We start from the raw sequence: 21,756 nt of genomic DNA, 5'->3' as shown, positions 1-21,756 counted from the left end.
TTGGTGGCTTGTAAACTTGTCGCAGGGGTCGCTGAAGTGATCTACAAATGTGCTGCCGGCCACTTAAGTGCCCTAGAATTGTGACGCCGCGGGTCACTTAAATTATCTGTAAATTTGGGCCATTCAAATGATGTGGAACTTCACCGAGGGTCATTTAAGTGATCAGAAAATCTGACGCTTAATTATTTTTTACAAAATTAGGTATTAGGTTTACATCAAGAGCCACATTTGACTCGAAGATTGCGCATTAGGTCGCAGCCAAATCAGATGATTCCGAGGGCCACGTTTGGCCCGCGGGCCGTGCAGTGTCTTCTTAAGCCATGGGCCTACCGGGGGACGGCCAGGGAGCCTCAAAAATGAGATCTGGTTGAAATTTTCGACAATTCGTTTGGTAGGACCTCAGAAAAACCAATTGGCCCGGCGGCCCATGATATTCTTAAGACGGCCCTGGCATGAGCATGTATGCTTTACGGTGTCAAGTAATAGATTCAATGTCAAAAATCGTAAAAGATACATGTTCGATTGTTTCTAATAAACTTTAAGAACAGGCAGAGGACCTTCTCCCTCCCAAAATTAATGAACATAAAATTCAACGCATTCTTTTCGCCGCGGGCTCCCCTTTTTGATGCTCGAAAGACGCCGTGAACAGAAAAGTTAAAAACCATTGCGATAAATGTTAAAAACAACCCTCATTAAACTACTTATAATTCTAGTCACAAGATGTCAGCAGTGACGATCAATGAGATAAGTGATGGATATCCAATACCTTGGTCACGGCCGACTATATTTACATCTCGGGCATCGAAACAACTGTGAGGGCGTATATTTATACCTTGATTATACTTTATTTTTAATCTTCATTATCGACAGAAATAAGTTTGTAAATAAGCGCCAACCCACGTGTGTCTCCAAGAATGGATCTCTGTCGAAACTCTCTGAGTGGCGTGAGTGTCTTGGGTGACGGCTCTGTGTCCGATGAGGCTTACGCCGCTGTCTTGGCGAGCGTCTTTGCGTTTGACAAATCTTCGAACGGTATTCACTTCAATTCTCTATTTCTTTTATAATAACTATGGAACAGATACCGTATAATCCAGACATTCGTGATTTTTGGCGACTTTTTTTTCAGCGCCAAACACGTCGGACGGCCTGACGAAAGTCGCCAAACCCACGCTAGGGATGCCGGAAAAAAACCGCCAGCATGGAAAGCATAACCAAAGTGAAAACCAACAATAATATTATAAATAATACAGTCGAATCCCGTTTCAACGAATGCCAGTTTAGTGAAAAAACTCGTTTTAACGAACACTTTTCTAATCCCCCAGATAAGTTTACACAGGTGCAATGCAAAAACCTAGAATTCCTTTATAACGAAGCGATATATTCGGTGTTTTGGAGTTCGTTATCAGTGCTGTCTTAAGGCATGGGCCCACCCAGGCGAGGCCTGGGGCCTCACGAAAATTAGATCTAGTTGAAATTTCAGAGAATTGCATGGTAGGTCCTCAGAAAAATCACTTGTCCCAGGGGCCCTATGATCTTAAGACAGCCCTGTTCGTTATAATGGGATTCGACTTTATTACAAATAAATATTCTCGGTATAAAAAAAAATAAAACCCGGACTCTTTTAAATAATTACCCGATCAGGGCATAAGTCTCTCTGTGTGTGGGTACCCAGACTCTTTTAAATGAACAACGTTACATCCTGTTGTATAGATAAATATTCTCTGCGTAAGAAAATAAAACCTGGACTCTCGTTTAAGTAATAAACCAATATGACAACAAATATTAATCAATAATATTGTTACAATCTGTAAATGGTCAATGACAAATTTTTAAAGGGCTTCTCAAAAAGTATGACAGTTTTATGATGGCAACAGCATACTGGTCTAGTTTTCTTCTGTTTTTTTTTTGTACCACCGTCCGATTGGTTGAGAATGTTCTGGAGGGGTTTCATCCTCAGAAAGTGCTGCCACTTTCTGGAAAACTGGAGAACTCTCTAGAAGTTTCTTTGGATCTATAAAAGATGCAAAAACAGATCAAGGGATTAGAGTTAGACTGTATGAGAAGTCAGTTGGTTGGACTCTGTGAGTTGTTCGCTCTTTGATTAGCTTGCAAATACGTGTAAATTGCTGTTTTGTAAATAAATCTACATTTGTCTATCAAATTGCTTGTTTTGCAATCTTGAAGTCTTGTGGACAAAATATCTTGCTACCGCATTTTACGCAACACATTTGCGACTTAAGGAAAGTTTCAAATCAAGGTCAATAGAAATAACGTCCTGATATTTCTTGACCACGCTAAAAACAGAAGGCACGACAAAAACAAACAAAAGGCAGAAGTAGCAAAAAAATAATAACAATAAATATATGGAAACAATACATCCTGGTTACGAGACAGTGATGCATTTAGACAACGTAATATGACGCTATTTCAAATATTACACAAAGGAAGACACCCTTTGAATAGCCCTTGATACTAGCACCACCTAAAGAGAAAGATCTAAAAAAGATATACCAACCCAAGGCCAATCTTTTCTTTTAAAAAAGCATAAAGCTTCTGGAATTTTTTTACCCATTTGTAAGCTTGTGAAGAACCCGTGTGGATAAAATTATGAAATCAGGGAAAAGACTAGCGTTAGATCTCAAGGTTAGAATTGCAGAACACAGTCCACCTTCATTTAATTCCTGCCATGATGTTTAATGCTATGATTGTTATGGTAACCCTACCACACAGGGTTTTTCAGATTTCAGGTCAGGTTTTTCAGGTCATTTCATCACAATCAAGTCGCCAACGCATCGCCAAAAATAGATTACACAATGGCTGACCTTCAAAAGTGACATTCTCAGACTAAATAAGGGATCAAAAGATTAGAAATATCACACCGGAGCCCAGATATCGGATTGAAAATAATAAAAACCTGGATTCTATTTTAAATGCATCCATCAGGGCGGAAAAAAAAAATCTCTCTGGGTTCAATAAAAACATGATTGTGGGGTTAAAATTATAATGGTTAGAATACAGAAAATTAATAGAAATCTGCAATGTACAGCCTGATAAAACAAATCCGAAACGACATATTCCAACAGGAAAAACAATGTAACGTGCTGCTGGGAAAATGGTATATACCAACACAAAAAAATTTCAGAAAAAACTAAATCTTTAATGGATGTGATTCAAATGTGGCAGTCGAAAGTCACAAGTCGCTTGTACCAGCATCACCTATTGGCTGTTTTTTGCATTTTCCCCCCTTAAAAAAATTCCAGTGACCTAGTGATGCTAACCCTGCAAACCTTTTTTTATTTCTGTTATTTTTCCAGTTTTTATTCATTTTTTAAAGTTTTTACGAACTTTTTGCCCACCTTGTATAACTGTCATTGAAGCTCTGATGTGCCATCGAGCACAACTATTACATCATAACAAATCTAATTTTTATAATCTCTTGTCTGTTCATTGGTACTCCAGTGTCTGACAAGCATCTGCAAAGCACAGAAGCAAAACAAGCCCATGCAGGTCTTCTGACTCTTCTTCTCGAAGCTTGTAAAAATGACAGCGACTCCAACATTGTTAGGTAGTATTTTTTTTCCCCTTCTTTCTTCGATCATATTGAAACTTCATAAAAATGTAAGACTGCAGTTCAACTTTTTTATTCAGCAGAATTTTATAAATTTCCCATGTTGGTGAACATGCTGATGTAAGTTTTTGAAATGATTCGCTAGAAAATTGCCATAATGATTGCCTCATAGTATACCATACTTTTCCTTTGTTTCTTACAGTTCCATATTGGAGGACTGCAAAGTTCCAGCAGATAGATCTGCAGCTTTCGTCAAAAAATATTTGGTGAGTTTATTTACTCTAGGCTAGGAATGAACAACCTTTTCAGTCAGCAGGCCAGATTTATGGTATTTCTGCAGCTCACTGGCCAGATACTTGTACATATAAGGATGACACATATGACCCGCATTTTACGAGACATCCTTGTAATTTTGGTCAATTTGACTTTTTATAAAATGTCTTATTTTTCACCATATTTTCAACGAGTCCTGCTTTAATTTTTATTCTTCACTGAAATAATAATTGGATTATTTTCATGTTGTTTAAATTATAGAGGATCTCGTTTATAACGTTTTGCAAAAACTGTCATGAAAAAACATTGTAAGAGAAAAAGCACTTTAAACAGGAAATGTTAATGAGAATTACTCAGAGACCACACACAAAAATAAGTCGTACTAAGCAGGAAAACATTACTACTACTAAACCAAACATGCACCTCGTCCATATTCCTCTGCGGAACCTCTAATTAATTGGTACATGTTGGAATGTTGGTGTATGTATAGTGAAGTTTGTTTCTGTGTAATGCTTGTTATGTGTACTGCTGCCATTTGCAATCAATTTTTTAAACTATGAGTTTTTCCTCAACTCATGGAGCATGAAGTATAATGAATGAATAATTATAACGTTGTAGGCCTGTTGCTCTCTGCGGCGAGACTTTTTAACGGGGAGATCGGCTCGCATTAGCAGGGAAACACTGCATATTATCATGATTATGTGACTCTAATTATTGTATAAATATATTCGTGTCACATATTTGTCAAACATATATATTTTTTTAATATAGCTTTATAGCTTTTTTTTCTTTACATGATGATTTTTTAAATGCATATTTTCTTTTCTTTATATTTTTTTTACTTTTTGACTTTTACAAGATTTCTAGTGCATATTCTGGGATGTTTAATGCATATTTTGGCATTTTAAGTGCACATTTTGTATTTTATGTGTTTATTTTTGCATTTTAAGTGCATATAATCCGGGCTCTATTGATGAGTAAGTTGCAATTTGCAGACGTTCATGGATCCAGGATAAATTAATTGAATAATTCAAATTTTTTCCCAGTGACTTTGGACTTCAAATTCACCAAGTCTGACTGTACCTTTTAAAGAACAATTTTTAAAATGAGCAGATACATTCAAGAGAAAATTGATGGTTAAAAAAATTCTTCCATTAAGTTTAAAATATTTAATTTTTTAAAGTTAATTTTTTTTTAAATCTAACTCTATATATTTTAAATGAATTAATATGTGTTAAATATATTATATATGCATAATGGACAATTGAATTTTCTCTTCTCACTCAGGAAAATAAGAATAGAATTCAGAATATGTTATCAAGGTGAGCAAAAATATCACTAACTTCAATGATTTACACAAAACAGCTGGTACCAAAAAGAAAAATGCTGAATAATTCTTGTGAACAATAATTTTTCTTTCTCCTCTTTCTTATTGACATTAGGATAGGAAGATCTCATGACCATATCGTTGATGTTAATTGGAGACAAGATCTTATTATTAAGGTAAAGTATTTTTTTACCAAACAATTTATTTTAATACTTCTTTGAAAATGTTTATGAAAAGCATGAATATTTTCTCATCAATTTGCTTTAAAATTGTTGTTTCTGTAATGTGAAACATTAATACATACTGTCCCAGAGCTGCTCTCATCATCTGGGGTTGATACTCGAGATACCAATTAATTATTCAACCCTTGTCCTCAGGTTGGAGTAAAAGATTAGTTATTTACAGCTTTAACAAATAATGTATATATAAGGATGTTTTTAAATTACATACTTATAAATCAGTACATATGTTTTATGCTACTACTCCTTAAGCGAGAGAGGAATGGAGAAAGCAATAGGTCAAGACTTACCCCAGGCTTTCGTCATCTTCCGCTCCTTCCACTTTTACCCAAAACCGGACAACCACCTCTCATCAAGACCCAGTTCATTCTGTCCCTTTCAACCACCTTCTCTCGTCCAATTTCCTCCTGTTTCCCTCTCATTGGTTCCGTCTCCTAAACGTCACACCCCCTCCCCTTTGGGTCCCAGACTAGAATCCCTTACTGGAATCTCGCTGCTGCCCCAATGTCTACATACCAATGATAAAATCCATCTGCCACTCCTTCTCAAGGTACCACTGCCCAAAGGGCAGGGTCAATTCTGAGAATCTGCAAAAGGCGTTGGAGGTAACACCTGTGCATATAGGTGCCTCACCTATTTCTATACACGATATCTGAATAAAAGTCCAACCCAGTTCCCAGATTGTCTGGCGTTGTAAATAAAATTATATTCTAAAAGGCTTCATTAAAATTTAACTACAAATTAATGTAACAAGTTAGCGAGTAGCTTGTTACAATACTCATGTAACATTATCTCGTATCTGTGAAGTTTGTTCATTGATCATAAGTAATTCAGTAGCATTGAAATACCGTCGGACCCTAATATAACAAAGTTGAAAAAAAAAAGCAGTGAAAATGTAATTATCTCTCATGTGTATGTTTCTCTCGGTTATAAAGATTTCCAATGCTCAAGGTCAAATATATAGCATAATACTATTCACTTATAAGTCTCTCTTACTTATGTATCTTTTTTTCCCCTGTTCCCTTGCACCAATACATAAGTGAGGGATCACTGTAACCATTATACACGGAATTCGTTATATGTGTTCACTCGATAAGCAATACAAAATCCACATGTAATGGAAAAATTTTGTTATATGTGAATATATATATTACAAATTACATAAGCAAGTCTGACTGCATTTGACAAAATCCATGTATTTGGTGTATGTAAGAATTCAGTTGTTCCTCGCTGTGAAACTTGGTTTTTATGATGCCACAGATTAGAACATTAATAGGTGCCAGTCCTGGCTGATTCTCGCAGCGAATGAGATTAACATTTTTTTTAAGCCCTTACCTGTGTTCATGAAATTGCCAAAAAATATGTTTATTATTACTGTATTCAAATGTCACCAAATATTCATACAAGTTTTTGTGCATTTCAGACAAACTCTTGTGAAAGAATTGGAGAGCAGAGCTATATTATATCATTTAAAACTCTGGTATGTTAATAGTTCATCTATCATTATGCATACATACATGATTCATTATGTTCTGTTAGTCAAATCATATGGACTTCTTCACTACAAGATTTATGTACATAATTGTATGCACAAGATATAAATATGGTCCAACCCTAGTTTAATGAATAGACTGAGATCTCAACAGCTTTACTCATTGAATCGAATCTCTATACCTGTTATTGAAAAATATTATTTTTTCTGTGATTTAACAGATAAGTAATATGGTTTTTTTTTTTATGTACACACAGAATCCTGAAACCAATTTACTGGATGAAGTTACTTTTGGTTGCTCTCTGGGGCAGTTGCAGGTATACTTTTACCATCAGTAATGTACAATTAATAATAATGATTAATAGTGTATGTATCTAAGCTGTTCAGACCTACCAACTTTCTGGATTTAGCCAGGCAATGATTTTGCAACGTTTACAGGGCTTCCAGATTATGAATTTATATTGCTGGGTTTCAATTATTTTCATCAATATGAGAAGAAAAAAAATGCATTGAGTTTGTTGTTGTCCACTGCTACTGTTTGTTTTCTTCAGGAAGTAACCCCTACCCCCTTCCACAACTCCAGGTGCAGCATTGAGTTATGGGGAAACACATATTTTCCCTATAGCTCAGCGAGGGTACCCTGTATGAATGATAGCCAAAGACACCCAAATTGATGAACATAAGTGAGTATGGTGGCCTGTTCATGTTCAACATGAACAGTCTTTTAAATGCACGGTTGAGAAAAAAAATTTGGCATGCAAAAATATGTTTGCCAGATTTTCGTAAGGAAGTTATAGGATGTTTACCTTTTGAAGGTTGGCAAGTCTGGTTGTTTGGTAAGTAAGGTAAATGATTGTTCTGCTCTATGAGATAGCAGCACGATTGCTTTCAAATCACTGCAACTGTAAGTATCACTCTTCAAAACGTGTCATAACAAGTTAGAGCACAAAGAGCTTTCCGGTTCATTTTTTGGCATCGTTCCAAGTTCAGGTTATAGCAGTTATTTTAGAAACATATAATGATAAATGTCGTGCAATGGAAGGGAAAAAAACATTTTGATCTAAAATAGTTGAAGTTGCTCAAATCACAAAGCTAAATAGGAATAAGTTCATGGAGACTTTGCACCATCATTAAAAACCATTTACTTTTGGATCAAGGAATATAAACGGGCTGCACATCTACAAAAGCAGAGCGTCAGGTTTGGGCAACCACCTTAGAAATCATAAAGTTCATGGTATTGTCATGTAAGATCCAAAAAATGTTGATGTTACATACATTGCACGGCAAACAAAGAACATATTCTAACACTTCATTGAATCACAAATTACGTTTTGCATTAGTCATTAAAATAGCTTTATGAGGATTGGGGCAGAGTTGAATGGCTCATTAGATTCCTCTCCAACAAGCCCATAATATCTCAATTAGATATAGGTCTGGCCAAATCGAGTATTTAAACGATGTCTCACTCTTTTTAAGCCAGTGTTTCACAGGAAGTCATTAAATATGTTGAGACACCTTAGTTGACTTCAATTTTGTTTGCCACACTAACAGTCCCTTCTTTCATAATTGGTAAATTAGTATGGTACAATATACCATGCAGTGTAATTTACACTGGTCTGTATTTCAAGTAATGTTGACCATTGCCATTATATCTACCGTAATTGGTAGTTTCCTTATAATGTTATTAAAAATCACTTTAATTTTCTTTATTTCATTGTAGGATCTGGTTTTCAAATTGAAAGACGCCAGTAAATGTATTGAGAGAACTTCCACACACTAATTGTGTATATGAAGCACCTAAAGTATCAAGAATTCCATTCTCGAATGTTCAGTATTCAAACTTGATATAGATAAGTGTATATTGTGTGTACAGAATATTAAAAATTATGTAAACAGATGTGCTATAATTTCTAGAGTTTTTGCATGATTTATTCTTGTATAGGACTGTACTGTATAAATTTTTACTCTCATAAACAGGTTTTCATTTTGAATGGCTAAATCATAACTGTACTTTGATTAGTTTAAGAGAAATTACTATTTGCCTTGAAGCAAAAGAAGTCAACTCACCAGTTCAAAACCTTTACTCCATAGTTTTGATCTGGTAAGTTGATCTTTTTTTGGATTTTAACAATTTCATTTCAAACTGATGCATCACAAATGTACGGAATAATAAAAAAAAATCAAAAAATATTCTTGTTCAATAAAAATAAATCGAACACTAATTTACTGCAGCTGATCACAAAGTTAAAAACAAATGTGTGACGATGAATGTAATATATAAATTCTCTTTGACTACATTTCACATTAACAAAACATTGTTTCAAATTATTTTCACATACTCAAATTTTGTACCAAAAAAAAAAAAATCAGCTAGTTCCTACTACTATATTCAAAAAGTTCTGAGACTTATTTTATTATGGAAGAATGAGTACAGATAGCACCTGATATTTGATGTTTCTTTAGTAACTACTCTGTTCAATTTTGCATTTTTGCCATTGTTCATACAAAGATGTAAATCACTGGGGTTTTTTTCTGTCACATCCTCTAGTGCTTTCATCACTGCTCTTCTTTCGAACCTGAGAATCATTGCCCCTTAATCAAATTCTGTATCGGAGGAAAAAGTCACATGGAGCAAGATCAGGGAAAATAAGCAGGTTCCTAGAAGTATCAGAATATGTTTTGGCAGAGATAATCGGACACTAGGAGGGACTTGTGAGCCAGAGCATTGTCGTGATGGAGCAGTCCAAAGAGATCTGGTTGCTTGCATCTCACCAAATCATGCAGACGTTTAAGGAATCACAGGTCTCTCCTGGTGTCAGGTTACTATCAAAACATTAATTTCAACACTTTCACAACCAGCTTATTCTCCTGGTCTTGCCCCCCCCCCAATGGGACTTTTTCCTTGAATAAAGAGAAGACTTAAGGGGGGAAACATTTCTCATGTTCAGCCGAAGTGCAGTGAGCAGCAACCGGAGAATGTGACGAAGAAAGGCTTACAATCTTCATTTACATCTTTGTATGAGCAATGGCATAATTGCATAGGGTAATTACTGCGAAGGAAATACCAAATAAACAGGTTCTATCTGTACTTATTTTTCCATAATAAAATAAGTCTTGGAACTTTTGCTATGTAGTAGTATATCCTTGAACGGTATTCATAGTACACGTACATACTTGAAAGCAAAACTTGAAGATCAGTTTTTAGTAGAGCCACCGGGTCTATATAAACATAATTCAATACTGAAATCTACATCCTATCAACTACATTTTTGAGTATTTGTATTTAATATTTAAAAAAAAAAAAAAAATCTATTTCTCTATATACACACACATTACTTTTTGTTTATAACTTCAGTGTCCAACAATTTGAACTGAGATATGCAGGCTAAAAACCAGTGCACGCTCACTGTACAAATATGATTCCTTCTTACATGTACACCACGAGGTTTGTCCTGGTACAGAATGAAATATCCTATGTCTGCCAGAGGGCTGTCAATTGCATGAAAGGGAATGAGGTGTTGTTCCAAGCTGATAGTCTCTACTCTAGGCTCTCTGGCTAGCACCCGTCCACCACCAAGCTGGATCAACTGCGACAGGTCCTCTTTACCAGGCATGGGAGGATTGATGTTCCCATGGATATAAAAATTACAGCCATCAAACAGACGAGGACACTAAAACAAACAAAACGTTGATAAAGTTTATATAATTATCAATCACAAATGTCAGTAGCCTTGTTAATTTTTATTTTCTTATACAAGAAAAATTCTAATTGAGTATAGTACATAATGCTAATATCCTTTTATCTTGAGAATAGATTGTTACACTGAAAAGAGTGAATAAATGTTGAATTCTTACTATGAACAAAAATTTAAATGCAATTAATAATACAGAGAAACGCTTATACACGTGGTCCTAAATTGTTCACACAGCGAATATCTCCAGAGCCATTGACTTTAGAAAAATACTTCCAATTACAGGAAGTTTCAAATGAAGTGCAGTGTGACGACTCAAATCAAAATGTCTTAAATTTTCCAAGCGGTCGTACACATAAAAAATAGAAAAATAAACTTTTTATGTAGGCCCTGTTCCTTTCTAAAACTTCCAATTAATAAAATGTAAATGCAGATCTGAGAAGTCATTTACAAAAAAATCTATATTTTCAAATGCAATATTAACAGAGATATTTAACTTTTATTGCCAATGATGCAAAGGGTGTGATTCACAAAATGCAAAGTGTAAAAATTCTGTTATTGTCAAAAAAATTTAATTAATTTTTACTGTAAAAAAATAAATGTGTGGGCCGAGTTCTTTCTATTCAAGTACAGTTCCTAAAAATGGCAACTTATAAGCCAATGAAAACTTGCCAACACAGTGATAAGTTACTGAAACATAGTGATTTTACATATTTAATATCTTGATAAATGTTGCAAATGACTTGTCAGAGCAGGATCTGCATTTCAATAACTGGAAGTTTTAGCCCACAAGGACTGTATAAAAAGTTTATTTCTTTATCTATGCGATTCCTCAAACAAATTTGGAGATTTTAAGCAACTGCAGGTCATTTGAAAACTTCTTGTAATTGAAAATATGGTTTCTAAAGTCATTGGTTGCAGAGTAACCCACTGTGCAAACAATTTATGACAGTCTGTATAATGATACTCAAAGGAACCAGGCAGACGTATCATTATAGATTTCATGTATGAACATTATGAAAAAGTGCATCAGAACCAGAGAGTAATATCATTATAGAGGGTATTGTTACACAGGATTTTCACTGTATTAAGAAATAAATTTACTTGTTTCATGAAATTCTCTCTAGCTCGTTTTGGACCAAATGAGTCAGGATGCTGTTTCGTGCCAGGTATCTCAAATGCCTCCTCTGGCAATTTCTTCTTGTACTCAAGGCACATTTCAATCCCTAATAGGATGTATAAAAAAATGAGTATGCCAACCATATTCTTTTGGTTTTTATGACACCAATAAAAATTCTATAATAAGATTAAATCAGGGTTTTTGAAAAAAATAAACTGATATAGAAGTTATTTTCAATTTTTGTTGATTAGTTAATTAGTCTGCTGTAATAAAGGAAGAAAGATACGGCATAAGAGCGAAAAATTGTCTTAGTCACAGCGTGCAGATGGGTAAATGCTCAGAATCCACCACTTGTGCAATAGAAAAAGAATTTCTGACATGCGCAGAAAAATGTTTTCTGTCTCCTGAAAATTTTTATTTCATAAAAGTGTTCTTCTTTCTCCAACCCTTCATATGAAGACTAATTATTGGTCTACTCAAAAATCAAAATTGATTTAATCACAGATGGATTCATTATAATTGAAAAAAAATCATTATGTGCAAAAATTTCATGAAAAAAAAGTTGATGAAAAAATATAAATCTGATAAGTTTTTCTTCTAAAATTACAAAAATGGCTCCAAGGCATGACCATAAAGTTGAATGCATGGCTCAGCTGTGGTGGAGGGATTAGGGGGAACTCTCTCAAGTAGACTAGATATGTCACACACTTTTCCAGCAGTATATGCGATTATCTTCGTCACTACCGGAATGACCCTTTCAAGTTTGCAGATCAGCCACATACCAACAAGTAGTGTCTTTACATTTCATTTCTGACCCGGTAAAGTATGATGGCCAATGTTTGGTTCAGTGTATGTGTGTACTATCACTGTAAAATTTGGCTCATCTTTTCTGAATCACCCTGTATATCATACTTATGTTACATTAATGTACACTCAGAGATCTTAATCAGAAAAAAAAAAAATTTACCACTTCGAAATTCAAAAGCATAGCAGGTATTATAATAATTTGTGCTATATATTCCTTATTTCTTGTAATAATAATATTCCACTTACATTTGTAGCTAACAATCCATTTACCACTGAGTATTCCTTGAAGGATTTTCAGTGTTCGATTGCACTGTCCATGTTCGTCACAAGAAGTGACAATATGTGAAACTGAAAATCACCAAAATTTATCTGCATTAAAAACCATTCAAACAATGATCAAACACTTTAAAGAGCACAGAAAAGAAAAATCCATAACGATCAGCTATTCTAGCTCAGATATGAACTAAGTTATCCTTTTCAATGAAACATATTTTCATTGAAAAAGTATAAGTTCAGTGATACTGATCTGGCAATGACAGCTATAGACTTTTAGATTCAATTTATTATCATACTATATTTTGCTTTTGACTATTTGGATTATATGTTTTGTCAACTGCGAGCAATGTCCGGGAATATATAATACAAGAACTATTGTCTGGCAGCTAATTTGAATTAAATGAGACTTGAAATGCAATGGCGTCACAGTCACAAACCTTCAGGTCCAAAGTCATCAACTAAGTCTGCTTTAATCAACTGGGCACATTTTTGGAGGTTCTCCTTTTGGTTGTTGTCTAAACTTGTATATAGGAATACCATTTTACTTTTCTTGGTTCTTGACGTCTAGAAAATTTTTTTAAGAACTCGATTCAATTCTTCTTCCCCTTCTCTTTCTTTCAAACAAAATACATTGTTATGTTAAAAAATGCTAAAAAGAATTGCACGCTAGTGGTAACATCTTGAAATTACCTGAACAGCTCCAGAAACAACTGGTTTAGAATGAGAGTTGAAAGCTTCTATCAAAGATTTCTTATCCTCTTCATTATGGCATAATTCAAGTGCATTGTTTCCAAGAGACGTCCTTAAAAGAGAAATTTTGCATGGTTAAAATTTTCCAAAGTAAATCACCAGTGTGTGTATAATTACATTTATTGTCATAATTTTTATACAAAGATTAAGTTTATTTCTAGAATTATATTTACACGGGTTAATAGCATGTAATTTAAATACACCTCATAGCTTCATCATGATTCGCTGTATGCATTTATATGCAACTCCTGTTAACTTAAATCTAAAAACAATAATTTTGAGAGGGCCCAAGATCCAATATCTTTTTTCTTTGATCTTGCAGTTGAAATGTTAATAAAATATGGTTCCAGAATCGAACTTCATTTTCCTTATCATGAAGAAAATCATGTGTATTTTACTAACTTTTGTGACTTTTCAAATCCCAGGCTACTAGGAAAATTGGTATTGGTTTTTTCTAAATGTGGTAGTTTAATTGGAGTCTAAGGGTGACACAAAATTTTCTTATTTCTAACACTACATCTTTTAACATAGGAAAAGTAAAAGAAAACTAATTAGGACAGTCTGTTTTTCATGAGCAAAATACCATGCTTGGCTCTTAAGAAATTGAGCCGGCACCTAAATATTTTTTCGATTTGTCAAGCCCTGGGAGGTGTATTACGCTGATGTCATTATGCCTGCGTGTCAAACATATTTGGAGTTTGTGGTGCATTGTGGGATAGATTTACGTCACTATCGTTAAAGGTTGATTTTTTTCACAGCGTTACTAGCAATCTTCGTTATCATTGCTAAGCAAAGCGTTAGCTAATGATTACTAGAAACCACTCATTGAGTTTGCATTACACAAATAAACATGATCACTCACGTGTGCATTTTTTGATGAAGCGGGAGCAATGGAGACAAATAAGTAGAATTGAAAATTATTTACTCATTAGTCATGAATTTGTTGATTATAATGAATAATAATTCTCCAAATTACGTTACTTAATTTAGTAACATGTTTCAGAGACAGCGTTATCGTTTAAAATGTTATCTAATTACACATACTGATTGGAAAAATTATTCACAGCGATACATATACCTAATTATAAAAATACTCTGTGCTACGATATAAATCCCTCTACAATATTTTTTCTCAAACCTTGCTTGGAAATGTCTTATTGTAATGCTAAACTCACCCTAATATAAGGATATTATTTTACTGGTAAATCTCGCTATCGCGATATATTTTAGAGATTTTGAAATCACTTCAATATTTTTTTATTTCTCGTTCAAAATCGACGTCAATATATTTTTAAACTCGTCTCTCCAGATTTTTTTTCTTCTTAATTTGTTTAATAACATCAGTATTTTGTAACAAATAACTTTTATCACTGATAGTGTTGATGTTGTTGGTATTGCTACTTTCTGTGCAGTACACAGAAGTGCAATGCAGTAAACACCCTTTAAAAATTGTTTTGGTGTCTAGATTTTTTTTTTTTTTTTTTTGCAATTTGTCCAGCACTGCCTTGGAGGTAGCTAGCGGTCCCTGCAGAGATGTTTCAGAAAAAAGCAGAAAAAAAAAAAGAAAAGATAGTGAATAGCTATCACTAACTCAGATAAATGCTAGTTCAAGAAAAAAATTACGCTATACATTACTTGGAATAAATGTCTCCTCCTTTGGACGCCAGGTAGCAAGCAATGGGAATCTGCTCATTCATGACTGCATCATGAAGAGGTGTAATATTATCCTCTCCCGGAACATTAACAACTGCTCCATTTTCAACAAGGACTTGAGTGATTTCGAAATAGCCATGATTCGATGCCTCATGCTAGGAGGAGAAGGAAGCTAAGAGTCAAACACTTATAACTCAAATTTATAACATAGCAATAACTTTTATATTCAGTGAGAAAATATAAATCATCCAAATCACATCACCACATTGAAATCTAACTGTAAAATATTATTAGTTACAAAATTCAACATCAAAATTGTATTGAATTCATCTTACCAGCGGAGTCCATCCAGCATTGTCTTTCACGTTTGGATTTGCTTGTTGTTTCAATAGCTGTCTCACTCTCAGATAATCACCCTAAATGAGAATAATGCAAACAAAATTGGAGATATACAGTGGAGAAAGTTACATTGAGTTATTTCACCTTTCATAATTCTTATGAATACGAAGTAAGCACACATGAAATATAAGCTTGTACATTTTTGACATGTTTTTTTCTTGTAACAAAATCACCTGAATTCTTCAATACTTAAGTTAAAAGATTACAGAGCCTATTCACAGAAAATTAATGCATAATTTTGTTTAACATTTCATTCATTTCTGATTGGTATTCTTTCACTGCTAAAACGCCTCTACTTCTAGATTTCTGACAACAAATTTATGATGATTAACTGCTTTGATATAAGTGAAAATTCTGCAAAACTAGAATCAATATTTTCATTTCGGAAAGAAGGAAAAAAGACGAGTAGCTATATCTACATCAATTTCATATCTCAATAAAAATAGAGAAGGGAAGATGATGTGATTTCCATATGCCATACCTTTATCACAGCAACATGAAGTGGTGTTTCACCCTTTGCATTTCTCTTCTCAATGGCAGCAGGTGAGGCCAAGCCATTTGATTTTGGACTCCTCAATTTTTTCCGTGTCACCACTTTCTGAGCAGAGAAGGCTTTGAATCTTAGAGGGGATCGTAATTTGTTACAAGGTGTGCTGAATGCTTGCCTTTTCTTAATGCCAATATTTTTAGGGGTGACCTAAAATGAACAAATGTGGAACTAAATAATATATAAAATATAGGCCTATAATACTATTTTAAAAATGCTATTAGGTAAATAGCAAGACAATTTTCAAAATACAGTCGCTGCTTTCTCTCTCTCTCTCTCTTCATGAAACTTTAATTTACAAACCTATATGCTTTTTACGAACAGTTCCAGTTGATGTATATATTTTTTAATATCTTTGCTATTCGCAAAACAATTTTGAAGTCTGTTTGGGTTCATATAAATAAATATAGACTGTAGCGAAGTTTTTCAAATCTACAGTTATTATAATTTCACTTTTACAAAAAAACAACATGGGGTCTACAGTGTATGCCTGTCAAGAGCTGACAGGCACCAAGTTGTCATGGTGACAGAAAAATTCGCATTCGCAACGAAAATTGTTTTGTGGTTAACAAATTGGGACCTTTAGAGCAATATAAAATTTCATGTTGGTATTCTTTGCTGTCCTCAAAAACGTCATGGAGAAAACTTTTCTCGAAAAAAATTATGCTTGGCTAATAAGGCTAGACAAATAAAAAAAAATTTAGGAGCAGGCCAAATTTTTTAGGAGCCCCAAGAAAGAATTTAATCTCAAGCAAACAGGTTCTACATATAATGGTTTTTCTATATATATGTATATATATATACACTTTTCTGGGTTCACATATTCTTTTCATATGTTAAAAGACAACTGTGTCATGAAATGAAAATTTTTTTTGTCCTTCGTAGACTCCAATTCAGCAATTACATACAGAAAACTTTTTAGGTGTCTATACAGCACCGTCATTTCAACTTTTTCCGGGGGGGGGGGGCAAAGCACATGTACTCAATGTATGTGTATATATATATACCATTTTTAGTGTATTTTCAAAAGCCGGGGACCGTTGCCCTCCCCCCCCTAAATGACGGGCCCGTGTCTATACTGATTTTATAGGGGCCAGTCAACATAGCGACCTGGTGCCTGGGACTTATGAAACCCTGTTTAAACAACTTTTCCATTTAGGAAATTATGATTTAGCAAACTAATTTTCCATGCCTATACGGATTCGTTAAAAACAAGTGTCAACTGTAAATGAAAAAGGCTCATAATGAGAATCTCCTATACAAAACGATTCCATGTTTTTTCAACAAACTAATGTTGGAGGTATTTCTACAAACAAAAAAGTCTGCGAAAAGTTTTCCCAGCTGTTGAAAGTTCCCGCATTAACACACTTTTCTAGTATGAAGTAATATAACAGACCATATGTTAGCATACCATAACATTTTCTTTGGCATCGCTTTTATCCTCTGGGCTTTTGGATCTTTCAGGAGAGTTGAATTTCAATAAGTCTGGAACATCGTTTTTGCTCCTGCTTTTAGGAGTAGATTCATTCACTATTGGTGTTTCCTGGACAAAATCTGAACTCTGTTTCTCTTGTAAACTTCCCAAGTATGTTTCCTCGATGGTGCAGCAACTGCTCTGGAACATTTCTTTCAGTTTCTCCAATTGTGCGAGAAGATCAATCAACTGTCTGTCTGGATACGAGTCTTTAATAGTCACTGGAAACTTGCAAACTGGACATTCTTTACTGGAATCGGAGCTGATACATTTCCTATGCAATGTACAGTAAATAGATTTGGCACTTACAAATCAGAAAGTTCAGATTCGCAAAAGAATGCATTAACCCTTTCAGACCCTACATGCACGAGTTGTTTTTTCCCACTGTAGAAATTTTTCCTTTCTAATCTTGGGAAGTTAAGCTCTTTTGGCAATTTATTCATTTATTTTGTTGAGATAAACATCTGAAAGCGTGAAGGAAAGTCAGGAAAGTGAAGCGTTTCGTCCACGACTAGAAACACAGCAAAACAGTAAATTTGCCTCAGGAGGGTGTTTGAACCAAATTGCACACTCCCCATATGTGATAAGAGCCCATTCCTGTAGTTTTCTCAACAATTTTGTCATCAAGGTATGGGTGGGGGGGGGGGGGAAAGAGTGTAGTCATCATCATCACTTTTCATTATTCCAAAATTTTACAAAATATATGTTTCAGAACAAAAGCTTATGCTGCTGCCCACGGTACACAGCACCCCCTCGCTTAAGCTACCTCTGATTGGTTTATTTTTCTAAAGAGAGTCTGAAGGAGGGGGGTTAACCATTTTATTACAGAGAATATTTACGCATCAGGAAGTACCATTGCTCATTTTAAAAAGAGAGTCCCAGGTTTTTAATTTCAGAGAATTCATTCCGAAACCATGTTATTGTTTATTTTATATTTTACTTGATTTCCGATCTGGATCCCATATTTAGTCTTAAATGTTTTTCAATCTCAATCCCCTCTATGGCGTTTTGTTTATTGTTTTTCCTTTTCTCATCATCGTTTTTTCGTTTCAACTGTTGTAGTATCATTAATTCTCTTTTAGCGATGTGTTGGCAATCCGCTTCACTCTCATGCTTTCAGATGTTTATCTTGCCAAAAATAAAAATAAATTGCCAAAAAGGATTATATCCTAGCTGTTCCAATCTTGTCACAGAGAGCAACAAGCCTAAAATGGTACAAATATTCAATCATTACACTCCCACTTCTGAAATATAGATGGCAGCACTGGAAAACCAGACGCAACATTAGATGGTTGGCTGAAGTTGGTTTTCCGTGGTTCCCAACTTTGAGGCGTGAATGCAAGCTGGTCTTCCAGATAAAAAGTCTCATCACAGAGAGCAACAGGCCTACGATGATACAATTATTCAATCACTACACTTCACTCACAGTTCGGAAAATTGATGGCAGCACTCATTATATACACAGGAACAAACCACATTAGGTTCACATCATGGACATGCACATTCCGACATGTGCCAATTCGTTAGAAGTTCTGCAGAGGAATATGGACGAGGTACATGTGCGGTTTAGTAGACACAACATGCAGTCAGACTGTTAGGTACACAGACTCTGGCTGGAAAGCTGGCTTGGAAGAGATCTCGGCAACAATATAAAGGCCTGTTTACATGTGTTAGGTGATTAAGTAGTTAAATAAATTTTAAGTTGTTGAGTACTTTAATATCATTTGATCATTTTTGTCACATCACATTATTTTGCACACACAAGGTCTAATTAGACTGGGACCTACAATTTATTGGCGATTTCAAATGGACGCCTTTTCTTTTATACTCACCGAGAGGTTGGTGTGCTAACCCCTCGATGTGAAAATCCCCGTGGTAACAATAATTTCCTGTGGTCATACTGCTGTTTCTGTTGTATCCCTGTGTCTGCAGATTTTCTGAAAAGGATGAACTAGGTGTCAAACTCTCAACATCCTTTGGTACTTTACGCAAGTATCTTATCGACCTGGGCTACCATGCGCATTGAGTACTTTAAAATGTATGCAGACGATAAGGGCTGTTTACACAGGTGTAGTTAGAACAACTAAACCAGACATGCACCTCATCCATATTCCTCTGCGGAACTTCTAACGAATTAGTACATGTTGAAATGTGTGTGTATGCAGTGAACCTTCCATGAAGTTTGTTTCTGTGTAACATTTGTTGAGTGTAGTGCTGCCATCTACCATCAATTTTTCTAATTATGCAGGCCCTTCTTAAAAGAGTTATTATTATGCAAAATAGGAGTAATTTTTTTTGCCCCCCCCCCCAATTTATTTAGCTCCGGGCCTCAGTCAACCAAGCCCGGTTACGGGTCACTGCGGTGGTTGAGTGGAAATAGTGACAGACTCGCGTTGCAAGGTCCCGGTTTTCGAATGCCACCGTCGCGGTCGGCTGCAGTTGGTTTTCTATGGTTCCTGACTTCAGGTGCGAATGTGAGCCAACCTCCCCTTTAAAAAGTCTCGTCACAGAGAGCAACAGACCTACAAACAGTACAAATGTAATTCAATCATAACACATCACTCCACTTCTGAAATATAGATGGCAGCACTGAAAAATCAAACACAACACTACATACACACTCAGACTGTTAGATACACAGTTACACTTCTGGCACAACACACTAGGTAGTAAATTGCTCATAGATGATGATAGACTTGAGTTGTTCTCGGTTTGAAAGAAAAAAAGCCCTCAATGAAGTATAATGATTGAATAGCATACCACTGTAGGCCTGTTGCTCTGGTTTAGTTGGTAAGTGATCAAGTAATTTAGCGGTTAAGTAGAATAGAATCTATTTTCTTTATTAAGTAGGCGTGATGCATGAGTGGTGTCGTATTATTCAATGAGCTTTACTAAATCACATAACCGTGTGGACACTTTTTTTGAGCAATTAACTTGAAATTCAGTTGAAGCCGGGCTTTCCTAAGAGTCGAATTTCTGCGCCGTGTGCAGCATGAAAACGCTGATTGGTTAAAAACCTGAAATTCAAGTTTTCTGACCAATCAACGTTTTTATGTTGCTCACAGCGAAGAAACTCTACTCCTAGGAAAACCCGGCTTAAATACTAAATCACTTAAAGCGTGTAAACGAGCCTAAGCCTGGTGACAGAGTCCTGGCGTTCATTCATTCGTGACACCCACTGTGAAACTCATTGACCAAGTGTATATTCAGTGTCATAGTCAGCTGCTGGGGGTGGAGTGGGGATCAATGCAGTGTTTAATACCCAGGACCTGTATGCTTACCTTCCTATATCTAATCACCTTGGGACCCCCCCTAAAAGCTTGGGGGGATTTCCCACCCACGTAAGTACATACATGCCCCCCTAATTACATCAGTAATTCAGTATCAATACAAAATAATAATAATACTGACTTGCAGAATGTATGACTGCACCTTCCGACAGCAGTAGGTTCTTTCATAATATTATTACTGAAAGTAAAAAAATACAGTGTATTTTATTATTGAACTGAAGAGTATATTCATCTCTCTCATGACTTCATTATATTTATTACGGCGTAATTTTTAGAAGACTAAAAAAATGTACCACTCTGAACACAGCAGCGTTTTCTCCAATGCCTCGATCTGGTATAATACTGCAGAGATCTTCTCGGAAGCCATCTCAGAGAGAGAGAGAGATCTTTTTGTTTTGATAAATCTTCAGATCTCGATAATTGCAGGGACAAGAAGTTTACGCGCCAAAATTACTCTTGTTGTTTAGCCTTGTCAACGGCTGTGCTTAAGTGCCGATTTTTCGAAGTACCATACGTCCACCACATTCAAAACGCTTGGCGAATGAGACGTTATATAGTGTGTGCTGCCATCTAATGATGTGAAGCCGAAACACTTGTTTGCAGTTTCTCGTATACGCCTTTAGGTGGCAGTAGATGTTCCATAATTAGATGAACTACTTAACGCGGTAATTTCAAATCGTTCACAATTCTGATTCAACAAGATAACTCGAATCTCTTGATGACAACATCTATTGTACATCCAAATAAAAATACAATATAATGCAATTACACAAAAATTTGTATTTCTTTTTGCATTTTCCTCCGTGTTTTCTCAATTTATGCTACGTGTTTTAAGCATTTAATGTTATT

At 35.1% G+C, this 21,756-nt stretch overlaps 2 protein-coding genes across 2 annotated transcripts; one reads left to right on the top strand and one right to left on the bottom strand.

Annotated features, from left to right (window-relative positions):
- The first annotated feature begins 786 nt into the window (after nucleotides 1-786).
- LOC149078857 (COMM domain-containing protein 3-like) lies at nucleotides 787-8,796 on the top strand. Its single transcript, XM_089241024.1, has 8 exons — nucleotides 787-1,032; nucleotides 3,460-3,565; nucleotides 3,771-3,834; nucleotides 5,129-5,163; nucleotides 5,284-5,344; nucleotides 6,831-6,887; nucleotides 7,157-7,216; nucleotides 8,620-8,796. Exons 1-8 carry the CDS (start codon nucleotides 915-917, stop codon nucleotides 8,677-8,679), a joined length of 561 nt encoding a protein of 186 aa, XP_089097150.1. The 5' UTR covers nucleotides 787-914; the 3' UTR covers nucleotides 8,680-8,796.
- Nucleotides 8,797-9,106: 310 nt separating this feature from the next.
- LOC149078856 (BRCA1-associated RING domain protein 1-like) lies at nucleotides 9,107-21,381 on the bottom strand. Its single transcript, XM_089241023.1, has 11 exons — nucleotides 21,201-21,381; nucleotides 21,029-21,085; nucleotides 17,555-17,891; nucleotides 16,078-16,293; nucleotides 15,533-15,613; nucleotides 15,180-15,352; nucleotides 13,485-13,596; nucleotides 13,232-13,358; nucleotides 12,765-12,866; nucleotides 11,696-11,817; nucleotides 9,107-10,570 (listed from the first exon to the last, which is right to left on the bottom strand). Exons 1-11 carry the CDS (start codon nucleotides 21,272-21,274, stop codon nucleotides 10,232-10,234), a joined length of 1,740 nt encoding a protein of 579 aa, XP_089097149.1. The 5' UTR covers nucleotides 21,275-21,381; the 3' UTR covers nucleotides 9,107-10,231.
- Between the last annotated feature and the right edge of the window lie 375 nt (nucleotides 21,382-21,756).

The sequence above is a fragment of the Pholcus phalangioides genome, unplaced genomic scaffold (genome assembly GCF_987345545.1).
Source record: "Pholcus phalangioides strain wild (caught in Gottingen) unplaced genomic scaffold, Ppha-v1.0 ptg000013l_1, whole genome shotgun sequence".
Taxonomy (NCBI): Eukaryota; Metazoa; Arthropoda; class Arachnida; order Araneae; family Pholcidae; genus Pholcus; species Pholcus phalangioides.
Note: the sequence above shows the minus strand (reverse complement) of the source record. Positions and strands in the feature narration are given on the sequence as shown.